The 20,195-nt window shown below is 42.0% G+C and overlaps 1 protein-coding gene across 1 annotated transcript; it reads right to left on the reverse strand.

The window, feature by feature from the left end:
* Positions 1 to 4,168: 4,168 nt before the first annotated feature.
* On the reverse strand, positions 4,169 to 18,699 carry mov10l1 (Mov10 like RISC complex RNA helicase 1). The gene is made up of 27 exons (XM_050073269.1): positions 18,554 to 18,699; positions 18,174 to 18,314; positions 17,863 to 18,050; positions 16,696 to 16,855; positions 16,311 to 16,423; positions 15,895 to 16,082; positions 15,312 to 15,452; positions 14,164 to 14,481; positions 13,798 to 13,992; positions 13,423 to 13,537; positions 12,898 to 13,075; positions 12,720 to 12,790; positions 12,531 to 12,622; positions 12,364 to 12,419; positions 11,628 to 11,722; positions 11,091 to 11,163; positions 10,815 to 10,996; positions 10,499 to 10,645; positions 10,082 to 10,203; positions 9,868 to 9,967; positions 9,310 to 9,456; positions 8,895 to 9,068; positions 8,117 to 8,266; positions 7,780 to 7,887; positions 6,290 to 6,430; positions 6,091 to 6,182; positions 4,169 to 4,435 (listed from the first exon to the last, which is right to left on the reverse strand). The coding sequence occupies exons 2-27, from the start codon at positions 18,268 to 18,270 to the stop codon at positions 4,408 to 4,410; spliced, it is 3,471 nt and encodes a 1,156-aa protein (XP_049929226.1). The 5' UTR covers positions 18,271 to 18,314; positions 18,554 to 18,699; the 3' UTR covers positions 4,169 to 4,407.
* Positions 18,700 to 20,195: the final 1,496 nt, after the last annotated feature.

The following is a 20,195-nucleotide window of genomic DNA, read 5'->3' on the forward strand; positions in this document are numbered from 1 at the left end:
GGGACAATGGGCAATCACAACAGAGCTTTCACTGAGTGAAGTACAGTCACAGAATCTGCTTCATTTGCTTTTGTAAGTCCAGGAGGACTTATAATGTGAACACCTCATGGAAAAGAAACTGAAAACTCTAACTCGTGGTGTTCAAAGTATCTACAATATGTGTCTAACTTAAGTGCTGCTACTTGGCACACAATCTTTGCAGTTTTTCAAAGTGACTCAGTTACCTCATAAGTGAATGATATTTTCTCCACTCCCTATATTATGTCTGCTTTGAGCACAATAAGTGAAATATTCTTTTTTCACATTGGCTGATATTCAAAAACAACCAAATCCCACCAAGAGGCTTTGCTGAGGGTCACAAAATGCATCTGAGGTTTCTGTAGACAGACAGGCAGTCTCTTTCATATTGCTAGTCTCTTTCATGTGTCCCTGCTTTCTAATTGGAGGACTTTATCGGCAGAGCCTCCAGTTCTCATTAGCAAAGCAGCGTCTCTTTTGGCTCACCTGGCTTTGATCTGCCAATAACACAAACATATGCAAAATACTATTAGGCTACCTTTTAGGCTGATGTGTTTGATGCATCATCAGCCACTGTACTGCACATGGCACTCGACACAAAGATCTGTGTGATGAGTTAATGCAGTAATATACACATAAATGTCCTTTAGACGAGATTTCAATTACTTGGATGGTACTTATCACCACAAATAGCCAGTCTGCTGTGACGCAGACGCATACACACTCAGTCATGACATGCCAACATCCCATGCAAGACACCAGAGATCTCGTCCTGAGATGCAGACCAGAGGCACAGACTTAAGTGCTAGTTTGTCTCGCTCTCTCTTTAACAATAGAACTACATTACAGCATCATCGGATTTGTTTGGATGTCGTCTGTCTCCAGATTTAGATGTGTATCTGGGGCCAATGCCTCTGGGCCTTTTGAGGCCTATCCCTCATGAATCAGAGGTCTCTATCCCACCCAGCCTGCCATGCTCATTGTGGATTCAGACATGCCAAAGTAAACCCCATTCAAGTTGGCCCTGCTCTCATTTCTGCGCCTGTATACCGGCCCTGTCTGCAGCAGGGTCTGTGCTCTCGCAGCCAGCCACAGCCCTCCATCGGCCCCAGCGAAGCCAACTTTTACAGCCTGATCTGATGAGTGGAGGCTGGTTCCAGTTCGGGTAGACGAGTGCAGCCTGTAAGTGGGGGACTAACTGGGCAATTAGAGTCACAGACCAATTTAGGAGAACAATAGGCCCACACATTTAACAAGCTCCCCCTGCCAGGAGCCCAGCAGGGGTCTGTTGTTGAGCCTAATGGCTGCCCTGTAGACACTGTGTCTGTCTTGGTAATGTGTTGCCTGCCCCTGCCGCAGTTAATGAGAAGGTGATAGGAGTATGAGATGAATGGTCAGGCACCTGTCTGTCAAACATGCCTCACCCCTACGACAGACAGAACTGCTGCATCTTACTTAACATGGAATCAAACATTGTTTTTGCAGGTTCAAAGTCAACATATACATTGGATTTATGCGTTGGCCTTTTTGCTACTGAATGTCATCCCGCTCCAATTCATATAGCTATAAAACTGTATATTTTGGGCTAAAAATCTGGCCAAATCTATATTGAAATCACAACACTGCATTGCCATTTTTCACTATACATACAAGACACTAATTTTCCCAGACTTTGTACTTACAGGGCTTCTACCGCTAAAGGCAAGTCAGACTTAAGACTTTTTAATGGTCCCACGGTTTAATACATTTAGCGTCATACTTGCGTTTGGCCGTGTTGTCGAGCTAGGTTGCTGTCTCTGCCAAGTAGCTGTCTGTTAGTCACTCACTTTACAGTAGAAAACAGCACTTCAGAATAAAAGCTATGTGCTGGAAATTTACTGTACTTAAAAAATAAAGTGTTTTTTACAAATTTGACACGATTGTGAGTCACTTGTGGTCCATTCAGAGTGGGCCCGCCTGTGACCCACTTGTTGGGAACCACTGAATTAAGGCCTTACTCTTATAATAATCAATTAATATAATGCTTTTTAAAACTATTTAATGATTGGCAGGAACCCTGTACGAAGTAATTCTTTGGATTCAGCGCTGCCAGAAGTTGCATCAGGACTTTAACTTAAAAGAAATCCACCCTAAAATTAATTAATTGCTATCATATAACATATTTCCATGTTGGTGTGTATCTTTGTCACAGTTGACTGGAGCAACACAGGCATGGAGGACCCAAATGCAGAACAACAGGCAGGTGGATGCAAAAAAAAAAAAAGATACTTATAGTGAAGCTAGCAGGCTTACAGGTAGATGAGGTGAACATTAGATGGACAGGCAAACAGGCAGGAACAATCAGCAGGAAAATAACCAAGAACTTAGGGAAACCACAAGGGCACATAAGCAGATGGTCTCAGCTGTTCAGAAACAATCTGATCGGATTTCAGCTATCGGATGGGATCAAATCCTGAAAATGGGTTGTTCAAAAGAATAAGAAGAAAAAAAAAAGGATTCTGAAATTGAGTTAGATCACATAACCAGTCTCAGGTTTGATCTGGATCAAAGAACAAAGGAACTGGGAAGGTACAGGTAGAAGACAGTAGGAAAGTGGGAACAGGTCAGGGCGGGGCAAACAATAAGGCCACAAACACTGAACCAAAACACGTCTATGCTTCTCTCTGCAACTGCAAAGTCAATGTTTTCACTACATTCAGGGATCTTTTCTGCTGGTGCACGTCATCCTTTCCAAATTCAGTCATCTTTAGCAAAGATAGCTGCTAAATGGGTCATATTTACAACAACAAAAATGTCTGTTTTTGCACGGTGTAAACAAGACTTAATCATTCACCATCACGGCTCAGTTTTGAGAAACTTTCCATTTAAGGTGAAGATAGAGAGGCAAGATGTGGTGCTTTCATTTAGAGAGAAATCTTGTGGCTGCTCCATACATAGTAAATTATAAAACAATGTCATCTTAACAACAAAAGCACACCATGAGACATGTAGTAATTTTACATTAAAATAAAGCCTTGAAAGGGCTATATTAAAAGGTTCTAAAAGCGCATAGTGAGTCCCCACAGTAGTGACATTTGACCAACTTCAAACATGTCCCTTGAAGATCTTGTCAACTCTACTCTTACTGCTCCAATACCCAGCTAAAAAGGATGTCTGTAGAGATGCAAGTTATTGCCAAAAACACTTTGAAAAGAATAACATAAATTCTGTTTGGAGTATTTTCCCTCTACAGTACAGTCTCCACTGGCAGAGCAGGACAGCAGAACAAACACCTGAGACACACATCAAAGACAGAGGTGTGTTTGGGAAGGAAAGGAGGGGGGACAGGGTGTCTGAGCTGGCCTGCCTTACAACACAGTGAATTCAGATAAAAGCTCTCCTTGCACATAAGAGACTCATTAACTTAAGAGGTGGAACCCCCGTTTGCCTCTTTTCTCTTCCTCCTATAACCCACCCCCTCCCCTCTCTCCATCCTGCTGGGCTCCAGGAGGACTGACAGTCCCTGTGCAGACTGTCAGTAGCACTCAATTGTCACATCCAGTCTCCGGGCCTTGTGGGCAGACGCTGCCACGCCGAGGCGAGCAGACAACTTGCCCCCGGAAACATCTGTGGATCGACTCAATATGCTAACCCAGGGTAACACACTGAACATAAGTCTGACATTCATCATGGACAAATAGTATCTGTGTAGTGTCTATATAAGCAAAATCTGGATATAGTGTGTGTAGCTTTAATATTAAGCTTATTTCTGGCGTGTTTTTATCTTGTTTCAATTTCTCCCAATCACATTTTCCTTTGCTTTTGTCTTTTGAGCTGCTGTATCAAGTGAATCCCCCCGGTATGGGTTCAATAAAAGTCTCTTATCTACATAAAATGTTGACTTGTGTGACTAATATTGAACTCTCAAGAGAGCTCATTCTAAAGCACTGGGAAACTGCTACCGCTCTTCAAAACCAGGCCACTGCCATTCAAATCATTTCAGTAGCATTATTGTGCAGCCTTGGCAGATGAACAATGCAGAGCTGCTATGACGCAATTCACAGTAATATACCCATAATCTGCGACAGTTTAATTGAAAAAAAATCTTACGCACAGTCAAGCACATCAACTTAATAATCACAGGACACAGAAATAATTGTGCAGTGTACATGAGCGTCATGTTTATTCCTACCCCACCCCCCCTGAATGGAACTGCGTTTGGCTTTCACTGAAACAAGAAATTTCTCTTTTCAAACCAGTTCAGTCAGCAATGATTAAGACAGCTTTCAGATCACTTTGCAAACAGTCAAAAGAGAGGCAACAAAATGTGACGGGAAAATAAACTTAGAACACGATAAGACAGTCAGGCTGACGGAGCCGGGGTGCACCATCCATGATTACATCGTCCTCTCATGCAGTCCTTTGCTCCTCTGCAACTCTGTGGGTGAAAATAAAGACGTGGGTTCATCACTACTTGGGTCACATAAAGTATGCTAAATAAATGCTTGTCTTGGAAATGTTTACAACCTAAAGCAGATTTAACTTCACCGAAACAAAAATATATTTACAGTCGGTATATCTAGTTGTTAATGGAATTAAAAACACCAAAAGTACAGAACCTGGCTGGAACCTGGTTCCTACAAAACACTGGTTTGTCAGCAATTCATGCTTTCAATTGACCCTTGCCAAGTCCCGCCCCCAGACACAGACTGGCCAATCATAACGTAACATCGGGTTGGCTCAGACCAGGGTCCGACAACACAGCTGTGCTCCATTGACTCTAATTTCCTTCATCTTCAGGCTGGTTTTGTGGATTTGGAGCTAAATGTTGTGCCTGGGCCACGTCGTGTATTAATGATACTCGTTACCTGGAGAGGTTGGAAAAAGATATACGTTTCTTCCCTGTTCCAAAACCAAAATCAAACCCTGAAAAGTGTAGGGTTAGCTAGCTAGCTACTGAAGATATAGCCTACTGAATGTATACACATGCTGCTTTTGCTTTTAATGATTATAACAGTGAAACAAAGACCGACCCTGCTGTACAGGAACCAGTGAAGGGAAGCAGGGAAACTTTGCTGATATTCAACCAGCTGTGTGTCATCACAGTGTGCGTAGATGAGCACTGTATGCCCATCCGGAAGCAGAGGTCCGGGTGTTGGCAGTGGTACGAGGGTGAAGCCAAACACTGTTCATCTGCACACACTGTGATGCCACACAGCTGGTTCAGTATCATTTATATTCATTGTCTTGTGTGGCGATCAGCAGTGATGTGGTGGTTCACTTTTACACTGTGATCTGTAGCCTATAGTTCGGCTTTAGCTTCTAACTATCTTTGTCTTTTTAACCTGTTGTTGCTGCTGAGTCAGTTTGACATCCTGGATATATCCTTCAAACACAGACTGTAGACCCCTCTGTCTGCTTCTCTCTGGAATCACTCTTTCATTGTTCCCAAAATATGATAATATTTCCTCAGGGAGTGCAGTTAGTCACAGTGTGGGCTCCATGCTTACTCTGACAGCTTGTCAGACCATTGCAAAGGGGCAGGGCTTAGCAAAAGGTCAATTAATATTACATCAGGATCTAATCTGTATAGCATTATAATCATACATTCAGGGGCCACTTTATTAGGAACACCCCTTCAATCCATTGCAATTCATCGGGACAGTTCTGCCATAAATGCTACAAATGTGAAGATTAATGTTCATTTTCTTTGCTGACATTGTCAGAAATGTGTAAATTCAATTATGTTTATCACTGAGGTCACAGTTAGAAGGTGGCGTTATACTGGACTATATTATATTGATACACGTTTACCCTTTGTTGTCCTTCCAGATGTCCATACATGAGGAGGACAGAATATTAGAAACTCTGGATATAATGCAGTACAGTACTGTACAACATCAACTAATGCTAAAACATTATTTATTAACACCTGTGACAGTGTCAACATGACTGGACATTATAGTAGCAGACTTTAGTGGAACAGTTGTCCTGGATTTCATTACTTTGTACATGTGGGGATACTAAAGCAGCCTCTGAGTGTAAATATCCATTATGAATACAGACTTTATGATGGCTGATCAGTTTACATACATCTGAGAGTCCCTTAGGGAGGGAGGGGGGTCACAGCCCAGATAGGCCCCGTTGATGAAACAGTACTCCAGTAGAGCCCTGAAGCATGCATCCTGAAAAGACATTAGGACATTTAAAAGGCTGGATTTATAACATGCATATATCAATAAAAATATATATTCTCTAAAATGCAGGATCAAATGAAGTGTTTGTCACTCACTCTGATGAGAAGGTGGGGGTTTCCAACGATTAACAGCAGGGCTTTAGGACGAGTGATGGCCACGTTGAAGCGTTTGGGGTTGGACAGAAAGCCGAGCGAACTCTGCAAATCATTGCTCTGTATTGATTCGTTAGAGCGCACCTATATTATAAGAGAATGAAATGACCTGAGTAGTTGCTAAAATAGGGAATAAACTATGATTGATGTTTGTGCTCCACAGACTTTTTTTTAAAATCTGAAATGGATGGCGTCATTTGCATTTTCAATAAAAAAAAAACCCCGACCCCAACATGTTTTCTGAATGTTTTCAGCATGGTGCAGAGTGTGCTGCTCCACACCAAAGTCGACCAAGAAGAAAACACACGATAAAGGAATTCAGTCATCTCACCAGCCACCAACTTCCTGGAAGATTAGTTTCCATCTTGCATATAAGCAAACACTACCAATACGATAAAAAGGCACAGTTTTGGTTTTAGTTAGCCAACGATGATGAGTGATTTCTCAGGAATACTGAAAATATACAAAAATTATTGGATGAAATTGTACTGTATGTGAAGCAACAAGCTCACGCATCATTTGGCTGCACAAGCAACAGAGATAGGTGCTGCCTTGTTGCCCTCTACCGCCACAGTCACTACACCCCAACCCCACTTAACATCTTTCTTGAGAGTTTAAAACAGGGAAAAGGGGAACACTGACAAATCAGCAAATTCAAACACTCAGGACGGACAGCTAAAGTCATTTCATTTCCCAAACTCAGCAAACTCGTTTTTAATAGAGTGACAAGCTGTGATTTAGGCAAAAGCAAAAGATGGATTTTTATCTGACCACAACAACTAAGATATCTGTGTATGATATTAGTACAAAACCTTTCCTCTGCACTAAATTTATCAGGATCTCAGAAACTGCAACACCTACATTGGCCAAATTTGGCAGAGGTAGGTTCAATATCCCCTCCCCGGAAAAAAAAATACATGAACTGACCACATGGTGGTGCTATAACAATTTAAAAATGTACCACCATTGTGTCTCTTTTAAAGCTTTTTTTTTGGCCGTTTTCTGTTCTTTCTTTATCGACAGGACAGCTGATGACTGGCAGGAAAGGTGGGAGAAAGAGTGGGGATGACAAGCAGAAAAGGGCAATGGGTCAGAATGGAACCCAGGCCGCTGCAAAGGACTACATTGGGGTGCACAATACCAGCTAGAGGTCGCCCCGATATACCACCATTCCTGAAGTCTGTACTAAACACAATTCGTTTTCACAGCATTCAGAACACAATCTCCTCCACATCTGAGACGTCTGGATTTAGCCAAAATGTATTTAGATGTAAGTTTGATACTTGTAATCACAAAAGGTGATGTACTGCTGTACAGAATCTGCACTTAAATAAAGTAGATGCCACTCAAAGTCAAACAATGGATCTCTCATTTCGAAGAAAGCACATTCTAATGTTTGTAACTTGTATTAACCAAACTCTGTTGTTGCCTACCGTAGACATGATGATGACGAGAAACTCTTGTCCTTGGAACTCTTCCACAGTGCCCACTTTGATGTCAGACAGGCCCACCTTACCCAGCAGCACTCGTATCTTCTCACACTGGAGAGTAATAAAAAAACAAGGACACTACTGAGTTACAATGTTCAAGGGCATTTAAAAAATCTGAAGCCATTATAGCTTCCATGGAGTTGAATGTGAAATGACACTGAAATAGCTTTTTTCTAACTCTACTAAGATGGAAAAATAAAGGATATCTTACTGATGCAACTAAGTGTGTTAAAGCTTTAATAGGAGACTTGACCTAACACACAGTACAGTACAGTCTTACCTGTTTCTTGTAGGGGGCAATGATGCCAATGTCAGAGACGTCCACAGGGTTGTAGAGCTTCTTGGCCAGCTGGCAGGAGTAGAGCATGATCTGTACAGCCTCCATGGGGTTGAACCATGATGGGTTGTTACCTTCCCTCATTTCTGTGCCCTAGGGCAGAGCAAAATCACTGGAATAAATGTGGCAGCCAAATATCCAAGTAACTTAAGTGATTTAATAAGCCTAAGGATTAGGGCCCTATTTAAACTATGTATAGTGCATGGTGCTATAAAGTACATGGCGCACATGCATTTAGGCTCGTCTACTCTACTTTTGCTAGTTAAACGGTGCATAATCTGGGCGCAAAGTAAGGTGCAAACAGCAAAGAGGCTGTATTTAGTTCCTTAATTAATCATTGGTGTGTTTAGGGTGTAACATGAATTGTCATCTCTCATTCGCTTACACAGTCTGGTGTGCCTACATCACTATTACATGGCGGATTCGTCAAATTGGAGTAGCAAGCAGTTTTCTGCTGAGATTCTGTCTTAAGAGCAGTAATGTGACTGCAGTGAATACCATGGGACATTTAAGCAGCAAAACTAAAAACAACTTAGTGCAGTTATAAACTTGACAGAGGAAAAAGAGCTAAACTTTTAGCTTCTGAAATAATCAATGAAGTTACGCTGCATAACTCCTCTTACTAGGAAGTCTTCTGTAAGATAGGGCCCTACCTAATAAACTGGTGACTCAGTGTGGATGCAAATTTTTATAATTCATTGTAAGCGTAAAGACCACTCACCCTGACTCCATGGAAGAGGAGCGGGAAGCCTTTTTTGGGCAGGGATGTCCACTGGCAGAGAGACTCCACTACGGCCCTCTGAGCTTTAAAGCACAGCTCATTCTTGTAGAAGAGCTTGGAAGGCAGCGTGATCAAGGCCTCGTGGGAACGGTAGTTGTAGATCAGCTTTGTCACCTGTGGTAGTAAGAGAGCAGCTTGATCAGCCACAATTATGCAAATAGCACATGCAAGTATTCTCCGAAACATTCCTCTACGCACTTCTACTGTTAACTAACTGTTATCAACAATGGCACTAAAATATATTAAGAAAGATAAAAATGCTATACATGCATGTGAAACATTTTTATTATCTTGATATATGTCACTGTAATAACTTGATTCCAATAACACCTTAAATAAGCTTTAAAAAACCAACCAGCTTGGGGTTGTATCCCCACTCGTGTCTGGAGTACAGTGGGTTGGCCATCAGCCTCTCCAACAGAGACACCCCCAGGCCAAAGGCAGCTGCCAGCTTGGACTTCACTATTGGACCCAACTGGCAGGGGTCTCCAGCCAACACTATCTAAGCAGGTGAGGGGGGAAAAAAGTCATTATTAAATCTGTAAAGCTCAGGCAGGTTTTCGATAATGAATTTTGTGTTGTTTTGTTTAGGGGTGACTCCATATATCAGTGATTTGATCTAAGGAGCCTGATTGGAAAGGGGCAAAGAAATAGCTGTTTGTGGCTTGCAACCCTCTCTTCATCTAAAAAAAGTCAAAGTGTGAGAACACAAATGTACAATCTGACTGTTATGGCTCACTAGAGAAAAGACTTTTAAAAAGTACAACCGTGGCTCTACTTGATCCACACCGGAAACATGGCTGGTGTAAATTACATCCGATACCTAATGATGACATGCCTGCACACAAGACAGAGGCACTGGAGAGAGCCTTTAAGGTGTGACTGTAGTCATTGCGTGTGTGTTCCTGCTGACCTGTCCATCTCTCTCCGATACAAAACTCATGGGGATCAGGGACTCTGGTTCAGTGGCCTGGCCGGCTTCATCCAGAAACACATGGGTAAAATGTCCCACTCTGAGGAAAAACAAATCCACAGTTAATGAACTGAGACAGGAGGAGATAGAGGTGAAGACAAAAGCTGCTCATTTAAACTGTGCACAACTTCCCCTACTACAGAGTGGGCCTTACTGTAGTCCGATATTATGGAACATGCCGGCACTGGAACAGGTGCTGACCACGATCCTGTGAAAGGAGGCATGACGGATGTCCTCTCCTGCCTTCGAGTACAGTCTAAGCACTTCTGGGATAGACTAAGATAAAAATAGTAACATCAACATGGCACATGAATTTTAGATGATAAAGCAATGTGCGAAAGGTAAATGCAGACAAGGCACGTTATCACAACCTCATCTATTATTTAAAAAGGATTACTGGCAACTGTACCACCCAACACGGTGCCGAATGGCAGTGGCATCTGGACCGACCTTACTGCACACAAGAGCATGCATATTTTCCCTTTGATCATACACATTGTAAATTATTAATCACTGTAAATGCTGCCAAAGAAACTGCAGTGAATTTCTTTTCCTTGATGCAGTTAAGTACCTCTTCCTGCCGAGAGGATGCGTTAACACGGGCCAAACTTGCAGCATGCAGGAAACCACTATTATGGAGGCGGATGCAGATGAGGTCAGCAGCGCTGTTGGAAGGGGTACATACGAGTATCCGACTACTGGGCACAAAGTGGTAAACCTGAGGGTGGAAAGTCAGAGAGTTATGAAGTCACACAAGCAGGGGACCAGAATTTGAATTCACATGACAGGCAAATAAGTTGTTCTGAAGTTTTCTTTACGAATTCAGTGTCCTATAACTGTGGCCACAAACAGAGTTTTAAAATTAAACTCTGAGAATTTGTATGTACCTGTAGTATAGCCTCTATGAGGGTGATGGTCTTTCCAGTGCCTGGAGGTCCAAACAGAACGTAAGGAATGGGCCGACACTCCCCTGCCAGGATCCTCTTCACCGCCTCTCTCTGAGGGGGGTTCAAGTCCGGGTTAAAAAAGTGCCCTTGGCTGGGGATGGGTTTGGATGGCACTCTACCATCTAGAAGCAATTACACATTTGTCATCGGTGCTCTCAGTATTATCTGATATGTGCAGACAAAGCTTGTAACAAATCAAACATTTTGTACGCGTACCTTTCGTCTGTGTGGCCTTTGACTTCATGTCGATGTAAATGCTTGACGCCTGTCCATTTTCCATGGCTGGAGCCTGTTATTCGGATACAATTACACTTAATTAGAATAGAATAGAACAGAATAAATCTTTATTGTCCACCAGGGTGGAAAATTGTCTTCGGCTCACCAACATACAGGATGTAGCATAACATAACACATAACAGAGCTAAAATATGAACAAAGCCAAAACACAAGATAAAAATTCATATAGATACATTTTTAAAAGATGAATAAATAAAATGAAATACAGTGCTATAAAAGTACGGTAGAGCAGTTCATGTCATTATCTGTTGTTTAGTCACAGTTTAGCCAGAGGAACTCTGTAGCGCCTCCCAGCTTCAAGAGCTCAAACTGGCTGAAGAGAGGATGGGAGCTATCTGCCAGGATTCTCCTCACTTTCCTCCTTGTCCTCTCAGTGTAGAGATGGGTCAGAGGCTTTTGGGGTTAATTAAAATTAGACTCAATGACATTAATGCCTTTTATTTTTATTTCTTTTACCTCATTGTCCTCCACTGTTTTGTCTCGGTCTGGCTCGTCTATCCACTCTCCTGTCCACTGAGGGGTCTGAACAGTCACTTTGGAGGGGAAGAGAACTGCACGACAATGTGAAAGTGACAGCAATTTAAATCTTAATGGACTTCTGTCAAAACTAACCACCATGAAAGCTCGTGTTAAGCTCTCCAGTATTAAAAAAAACAGAGGTGTAAACAAAGACTTATTAACCTTGTCAGTTTTAAATTGGGATTTTGGCTATTAAACTCCGTAGCTATCAAGGCATGTAATTTTAGGTTGTCAAAATGATTCTGAGCACCTGAGCAGGAAGTCAGAGAAGCTGGAAGAGTAAAATGTGGTATTAATTCATCCCTGGAGGCAATCATATTCTCTCATTCTCACTAGGGACAACAAAAAGACTGAGGTGACACACAAACAGCATCCTCTAGAGGCATGTTTGTGGCAGTGGCAGTGTGTGCTCTCCTACTAAAGGATGATTTTTCAATATAGTGTATAGTTTTACATAGAGGACTATATAGTGAGCTCATCTCCATCATGAAAAACCTTTCAACCACTACTTGGGTCATTGTCTCTGCACCTTTAAATAAGTCGTTGCTGTCAAACGATTAAAACATGCCATATCATGTATGAAAATGACATTCTGTCCTCCTTATCATGTCTAAAATGACAGCAAGCACATTCTGTAAAGACTTAAAGCAATACGAATAAAACCTTAACTTACTCTCCCCAAACTGTTTCGTCTGATCAAGTGCATTGTGACAGCGCCTCATGGTCAATCTGGAAATACAAGCAGTCAAAATGCTTGTATTACAAGTCTGACACATTATTTGTGGGAAAAACATGAGTAAATTGCATTTATGAAATCAAAAACACAATCTCTTTTCTAACCTGTTGTAAGAGAACTCAACATCAAGGGGCTCTCCGAGGTAGCTGCGCTGAAACTCTGAGTTCACCCTTAAACTCACAGTCTCATCGTTGATCTGAGTCAAAGCAGAGCATTAGATTGGATCTAAATAACGTTTCTGTTTGATAACGTATAACTTAAAAGATGATTCAGAGTATCAAACATCTCCGTACCTCTGTGATATAACTAACGTACTCCATTACCACACTGTTACTTTGTGGTTTCTTCAACACTATTCTGTCACCTGCAGAGAAAAAAATTGTCAAAACCTCTCTTGTGTTTCACAAAAAACTTCCAACATGAACTTCTGCAATTCAACAATGCTGAAAAAGACACCTAAGGCCTCCTCACCTATACTGAGACTGGGTCTGCCTTCGGCCGACCCAAGGACCTCTAGGTGCAGGTAGACCGCGCCTTTCCTGAGAAGGGCCCCGCTGATTGTGAATTCTCTCATTTCCCTCTCTGCATTCAGCTCTTCCAGCCACAGAAGGACTGAGAAACGCGAATGCATGTTGGATGGTGACAGCACCTGAGCAAACAGGCACATCAGCAGAAAGAAAATGTGATATTTCAGTTGATCCCTGGAGGCAAACTTTTTTTTTCTCTTTTACTACAGGAAACAAGACACAAAACAGCAGCCACTTGAGCCAATTTTCTGTCAATCTGTGTCCTCCAAATAATCTTTTACATCACACATCATCCTGCTCATGAAATATCCCAGATATTCACTGCTTTGTAAGGCTGCTGATTCAGAAAGCAGTGTATTTAAAGAGTAAATTAATATTGGCAGGTAGCCCTAATAATCCAATTCTTAACCTGCAACTTGTATTATCTTATTCTACATAATCAACTAAACTTTATCACAGGCATGCTCACCTCTCCTAAGCAGGGCTGAACTGCCAGCACGTCGCTCTGTGTCTCCACACAGTCTCTGAGAGCCTGAGGCAACGGGTAGTTAGGTAGGAAGTTTGGCAGCCGCCGCTTGGTAAGCCTACAGGTGGGAAACTCATTCTCAAACAAGAGCTGACATCAGGAATTCATTTTGTATAAAATATCATTCTTTGTTTTAGAAATAACAAAACAATTGCACACAGAAGTCAATCAAACTATGACATTAAAAATCTTTGTTAATGGCAGCAACGATGACACTACAAGTTATACTGGTATTTCATATTAGGGTTAGATTTATGCATTATAGATTGGTAAGCAATTCAGTTCCTCAGGTGTTAATGGAACAGGTTGTTTTGATACCTTGTTTCTTTTGGAGCAGTGACAGTGATCACGTGAGCAGGCATTGTAGGCTCCAGCCGAGCATCTCTGGGACTGTAGGGCACCGAGGGCTGCAGCAGGTCCTCCTCTTTACTACCCACTGTGACATCCAGGCGCCTCCCGATGGTGAAAGAGGAGAAGTGCAGCAACAGCAGCTCAGCACAGCTTCCCAGACTCCTGAGCAATTTCCCACGTGGAATTTAGTTGTACAGACAGCATAGAAAACCGAGTTTCACACTTACACTTCCCACCTCATTGTAGCTTATTTTATATAGCAAGATTCTTATCTATCTAATTATTCTGATCTGCTTGTGTTATCACTAAAACCATTTTAAAAGAATAACTTACTTTGCTTGGCAGGCGACTACAACAGACAACCTCTCTCCTGGTGGAATATCCACTTCTCTTTCCTCTCTCCTTACAGCAGGGGGATGGATTGTCTCCTTCAGCACCTCACCATTTTCATTGTCTGTCTCTTTTGCATCACTGATTTGTTTTATTGAGGACTCAGTGCAGTTTTCAGACTCTGAGCAGTTTTCTTGCGAAGGCTGTCGTGTCCGTGTCAGTGGTGTGGGGCCTTTGACTGTCACCAGGTTGAACTGCTCCTCTGAGTCCCAGCCAGCAAAGTCACAGCACTTCAGCTTGTGGCTCTCTGAACTTTTGTTTCTGTGACGAGAAAAAGGATCAAGATTACACAATACATTGTGCTATGTGGGGAAATAGTGACTTGCTCTGTAACATGTCCTCATTTTCTCTCTGATTTGAGAGACTTGTACAAAAAGTGTCTAGAATTCCAATGAAGGCTGCAAAGATACACCAGAATTACCAAGTTGTGGCTATTAAAGTAGACGATGCTTCAAATATGGATGATGCTGCAAAGACGCTACAAATTCTAAACATACATCTTCAACCCAGCAGCACAGGAGATCCATGCAATCAGCACAATTTCAAGGTCGACACCAAAGATTAGTATTTCCACTTCAGTATCCAACCTTCTGCCCCTGAGTTAAGATGTTGAATCATGGCCAGAAAAGGGTTTTTGCAGAACATCATGACGTCACAGTGAAGTTGACCTTTGATATTTTGAATCTAAAATGTCATCACTTCATCATTATATCCTACTAGATATTTGTGTGAAACTTTGTCATAATTAGCTTATGAATTCTTGACTTGTGGCCAAAAACATGTGACCTGTGAACACCAAATTCTTATCAGTTCATCCTTGAGTCCAAGTGGACGCTTGTGACAAATTTGAAAATCCCCTCAGGGCTTTCGTATGACATTGCATTCACAAGAATGGAACATGTGGATAGACAACCCAAAAACATAATGCCTCCACAGCTCTTGAGATTGACGAGGTATAAAGAATGTTCTTAGACAATAACCAATGCTTATCTCAAGAACTATACCTATACTTTACAGGGGTTTGTAACTAGTGCTTTAATTTAGCGTCAGTCTGGATGTGAATATTTTTTCTTGGTTCTTTGGTCACTCACTGTATCCAGAGCACCAGCTCTTGTGTCTCCCCAAGCATCAGATCCCCAAACTGGCCATAGTCTGTTACATCCAGCCCGCCTTTGTTTTCCAAAATGCTCTGGAGTTCAGCCTCTGGGAGACATGTAGCTGAAGAATTCCCACTGCAATAATAATGACAAAAAAAGCCATCAACATTATGATCTGTATCACCCACACTAAAGTTTTAACAAATATGGAAAATACGATTACACTTCTGATTAAGAAATAGAGCTGAAATGATTATGATCATTTATTAAGCTAAAAAAAGTGAAAAAAAGTTTTTATAAATATCATATATTTTGATCTCTATTGAATATATGTTTTTTATTGTGTGTGAGAGCAGCTGACCACTGTTAAATCAATAAAGTTGCATCCATCCATCCATCCATCCATCTATCAGGTTCCAGCTTTGCCAGTTTTGGACCTTTACTCAGACTACATAAGACATCTCCAGACATCTTCTTCAGCTCTTCAGAGCTGTGACTGGCTTTTTTGTTTTTTACTTTTTCTGTCATTTGAAAACCATCCTTAATTGCAGCCCTATAAAAGATTTAAGTCCAATACCTCTGAAGGCAGGGTGCCATGCACAGGGCCCTCCAGCAGTAGAAGGACTGACTGCTCTCCACCATTACCAGGTTGACCAGGTGCCCTGGTAAAGGCTGATAGTGGGCAGGCAGCAGCAGAGAGTCCAGGCTGAAGAACACACTGTCGTCCACCACTCCAATTTTACCATACACACTAGTTACCTGCACCTGGAGATACCAGATCATTCAGAGGACAGCAGAGGAGTGAGAAAAAAATCATTAGATTCATAACTTAACGAGGTTTTAATGTTACTCAATTGGATTTTACAGGCTTTTAAGCATTAACACTTTGTCAGAATTAAGCACAATGCCTTTCACAAATGCAACTTACGTACTAAAGAAAGGACGTCGTTGTAATGATTGGGTACAGCCTGAAATGTTCAACGATGCAATTACCTGGTCTAGGCGGCAGTAGCGTAAAGGGGCCACAGAACAAGCCTGGGTGGTCCACTGGTTAGGATTGATAAAATATTTTGCTTGGACCCAGTCTCCTTTCATTGGCTCATAACCTGACAAAAAAAGAAGAGAAAATACACAAAGTGTGCCAACAGGCAGGAACATTAACATCAGTCTTTAGCCAAGTGCTCATAAATTTTAGTGTGGCTGTTAGTTTGTCTAATCTACTCTGTCTGAGAGCTAACCAAACATCAACTGTAAAAATATAGCTGTAAAATCTGTCTAAAATACTGAATAGTTCTGGGACTGAAGGACCACTGTGCAAGGCATCATGGGGTCAAGAGGCTCACAACTTTAGTGTGTGAAGTAGAGTGAGTATCGGTACCTTCCCATAGACTGCTGCGTGGGAAATATGTTGTCTGGTTTATGTAGCCGCCATCTCCATCAAATGATGTGACTGTTCCAATGAGCGGTCGCAGCTGCATAGTGTCATCTTCTAGGGAGTTTCTTCCTCCCTCCTCCCAGGCATCTGCGCTCTTCTCCACCTAAATGACAGGATTAAATGGTGCATGTCTGACAAATGTTCACCATTTTCCTTAAGTATTCACTGAAGTAGAGGGAACAATAAACAAGTATGAGTTAAATCAGGGGTGTCAATCTCACTGTAGCTCAAGGGGCCACATACAGCCCAATTTGATCTCAAGTGGGCCAGACCACTGAAACCACTGCATAAGAACCTAAAATATCAACCCCTTCTATTTTTTTTAAATTCTGAAAACATTCATCTGTTTAACAAACAATGAAGAAAGAAAAATTATGTGCAAATCCAAAAGTACATCTTAGTTTTTCCACTTTCAGTCAGTCTACTACTCACTGTCATTACATGTGACTTTCTTCATAATTTTCCACTAGGTGGAAGCTATTGAAGAAGCAGGTTAATTCATCCACTGCCTTACAATCTCATGTTTTGTCAGTGCCTCAGCAGCAGGGTTCCACTAATATTGTTTTAAGACAGAAGTCTGAGACAGATTCTTTTGTACTAAAGCTGCTGGTTGACAATATTTTGTTATAATATTATGTTCAATATCATTAAATATGGCCATAGAAAGAGAGCTGTATTCTGGTCAGAGTGGAAAAGCCCCTAAAGCAGTATTTTACATGACATATCTGCTCACTGTTTAAATTGCTCCTGAAGCCTCTCAGCCTTCACATGTGCATCAACATTAGGTGTGCAAAGTCATCTAGAGGGTCAGATTGGACCACTTGGCGGGCTGGTTCTGGCTCCTGGGCCATATGTTTGACATCCCAGGGTTAGATTTAAACATAGGCCTCTGTCACTGCTCAGTCTAGCAACTCCTAGTACCATAACAAGACAGCTAAAGAGATGCATCAACATTTGGACTCTGGTTATTTGATAAATATGGGGCTTATATACAAAGTGTTGTATGTCCTGTTTCACCAAACCCTAAAAAACAAACTTCACTGACACAAGGTGAATATAAACTGCATATTGTTTGCAAATTCATGCTGGAGCAAAACACAGGATTCTCACCCTCAAAGCTTTCCATCCCCCTTGGGCACCACCTCGTACTGCTATGCAGTTCACCACATCCCCTTCTTTCATTGGCATCCCGCCCAGCACCTCTCCACTGGTGAAGTAGATTGCATCGTCTATCATGCCATAATCGAGGCACAGCTGGGTTACCACACTGCCCCGCAGGTGGCGAATGTCCTCCATGTCTGACAAGCATAAGAAATTTGGACCAAAGAAGACATGGCATCAGTCCTGCTGGTGTGTTGCTACAGTCATGTGGAAATGAGTCAACTTTATCAAGATGACGTTACACTTAGTGTTGCATTTACCTGCTGTACCGGAGAAAATGCCTTCTCCATCCACCTCCACATTCCTCCACAATGGAGACACCAGCTTTGACAGCATACACTTCACAGCTGTTAGCATATCTGCAAAATGGTGGCTGAAGTTGCTGGCTATGACTATCCACACTAGGATAACAGAATAAAGCAAGTTTTTCAACAAACATTACGTTATTTAGATTAAGTTACTTGTTGTGTATCATTGCTAATGTTTCCCTCCTGGCTAACACGTCCACGATGCGAAAATAGCTAATTAAAAGATAGTCATCTCCAAATAATCAAGTTCCTCAACTTGCATAACATAACGCTAGTTCGTTAGCTCAAATCAACGTTAGCTGAATGCTAATGCTAGCTACAAGTTGCCTTACCTAAAGGGCGACAGGAGGTGTGAAGATGAAAGTAACGAAGAACATTATTTAAAAAACAAAGGGCAGGTTAGGTTATTTCTTGAGTTGCCGTTCTCAACACAAATATAAGCCGAGGCTGTAGTTCACGTGTTGGGGAGGAGACCTCTTCACTGTTTCAACCAACCCCAACGCAAAGCGCTTCACAAGTACGCGTACGTGCGCGGGAGCGCTGCGTCACACAGTCAAACTCACTGCTCACTAGATAGTCCACTATATAGTGTGTTCGCCATTTTGTAGTGCTGTTCATGTATTTATCATAAATATGCATATCAGTATTTGTTATGGACGGATCACCAGCATAGATTAGGCTATATCCAATTGCTGAATCCAGATGTCCACCCTCTGGACCTGCAGACTGAGCCCTTGCGGACTTCAGTTGTACATAGTGTGGCGCCTTTACTGTCTGTCATCACTTAAAGTCTGTTAGGGCAGAGCCCTTGTTATATTCTACGGCACTGGGCGGTTGACAGACGGCCCTCGAGACTGTTTTATTCGTTGCCATGGAAACGTTCAACTGTCGCTGCTGTCACATTCATATTTCATGAGTTGATTAAAAGTGCCTACTCATCTGTCCCAGCAGATAACAAGCTATAAATCCCATATAGCCTTTTTGTGACAAAATAAAAATGTATTAACATATCTTGCAATGGATTGTGGGTTATTAAATAAGTAAAGTCAAAGACGGTGGATAAACCAGTAATCCAGTATCTTTGGTACAGTCCGCTGAAGTCTGCACCCTGAGCGGAAGTCTGCTTGAGACCCCTGAACAGCCCTCAGCACTTCCGGACTTCCCGGAAACGCGAGAAAGCCCGCAAGTCCGCAGGTGCGGTAAAGTGCCGACATCTGGGTTCAGCCTATGATGAAGGCAGGTGCTAAGAGAAATTTGGTGACCCTCCCACAGGTGTGCTGTGCCTCCTATAATTCACCGCCAAACCACTTCGGTCGCACCAGGTAGGCTACATGAGGCAAGAGAACCCTTTCTATGTTAGGTATCATTTTAATGTCCAGGTTATAGGGTTTAGGGGGCTAAATTGGAAGCGACCACCTTTTTTAAGACACATGCACTTTCTGTTAACCACCGACCTTATGTCAGGCATTTAACCAAAAACCCATTTACTTTGAGACGAAGGAACCAGGGGTACTGAAATGCTAACTCATTTCCAGGTTTTAATTCTTGGGGCAGTAGTATGTTTTCTTTAATTTATAATTACTTGAAAATAATAATAGTTGTGTTTTGACCATCACATTACAATGAGCTGTTTGTATCTGCATAGAGAGGGGGTCCTCATCACAGTCTGCCATGTTGCACTGCCATGTTTCTACAGTTGCCTAGAATGGACAAACCAAACACTGGCTCAAGATAGGGCCATTAGTGACCTCGTGTTGGCCACCATAGTCAGCAGCCCCACTGTGACGAGCAGCCTTGGAAAAACATGAGTATCTTTAACTTGAAACTGCTTTGTTCATTGTTTTCACTGCTTTAAATCACCAGCTCTGTTTGTTTTAGACAGGAAGAGACCTCTACGGATTATCTGTCTCCTGGTTAAAACCTCCTAAACATCTGGATCTGAAGTTATCAGAGAAAAAAGGTGAGCACATGTTA

The sequence above is a fragment of the Epinephelus moara genome, chromosome 20 (genome assembly GCF_006386435.1).
Source record: "Epinephelus moara isolate mb chromosome 20, YSFRI_EMoa_1.0, whole genome shotgun sequence".
In the NCBI taxonomy this organism is placed as follows: domain Eukaryota; kingdom Metazoa; phylum Chordata; class Actinopteri; order Perciformes; family Serranidae; genus Epinephelus; species Epinephelus moara.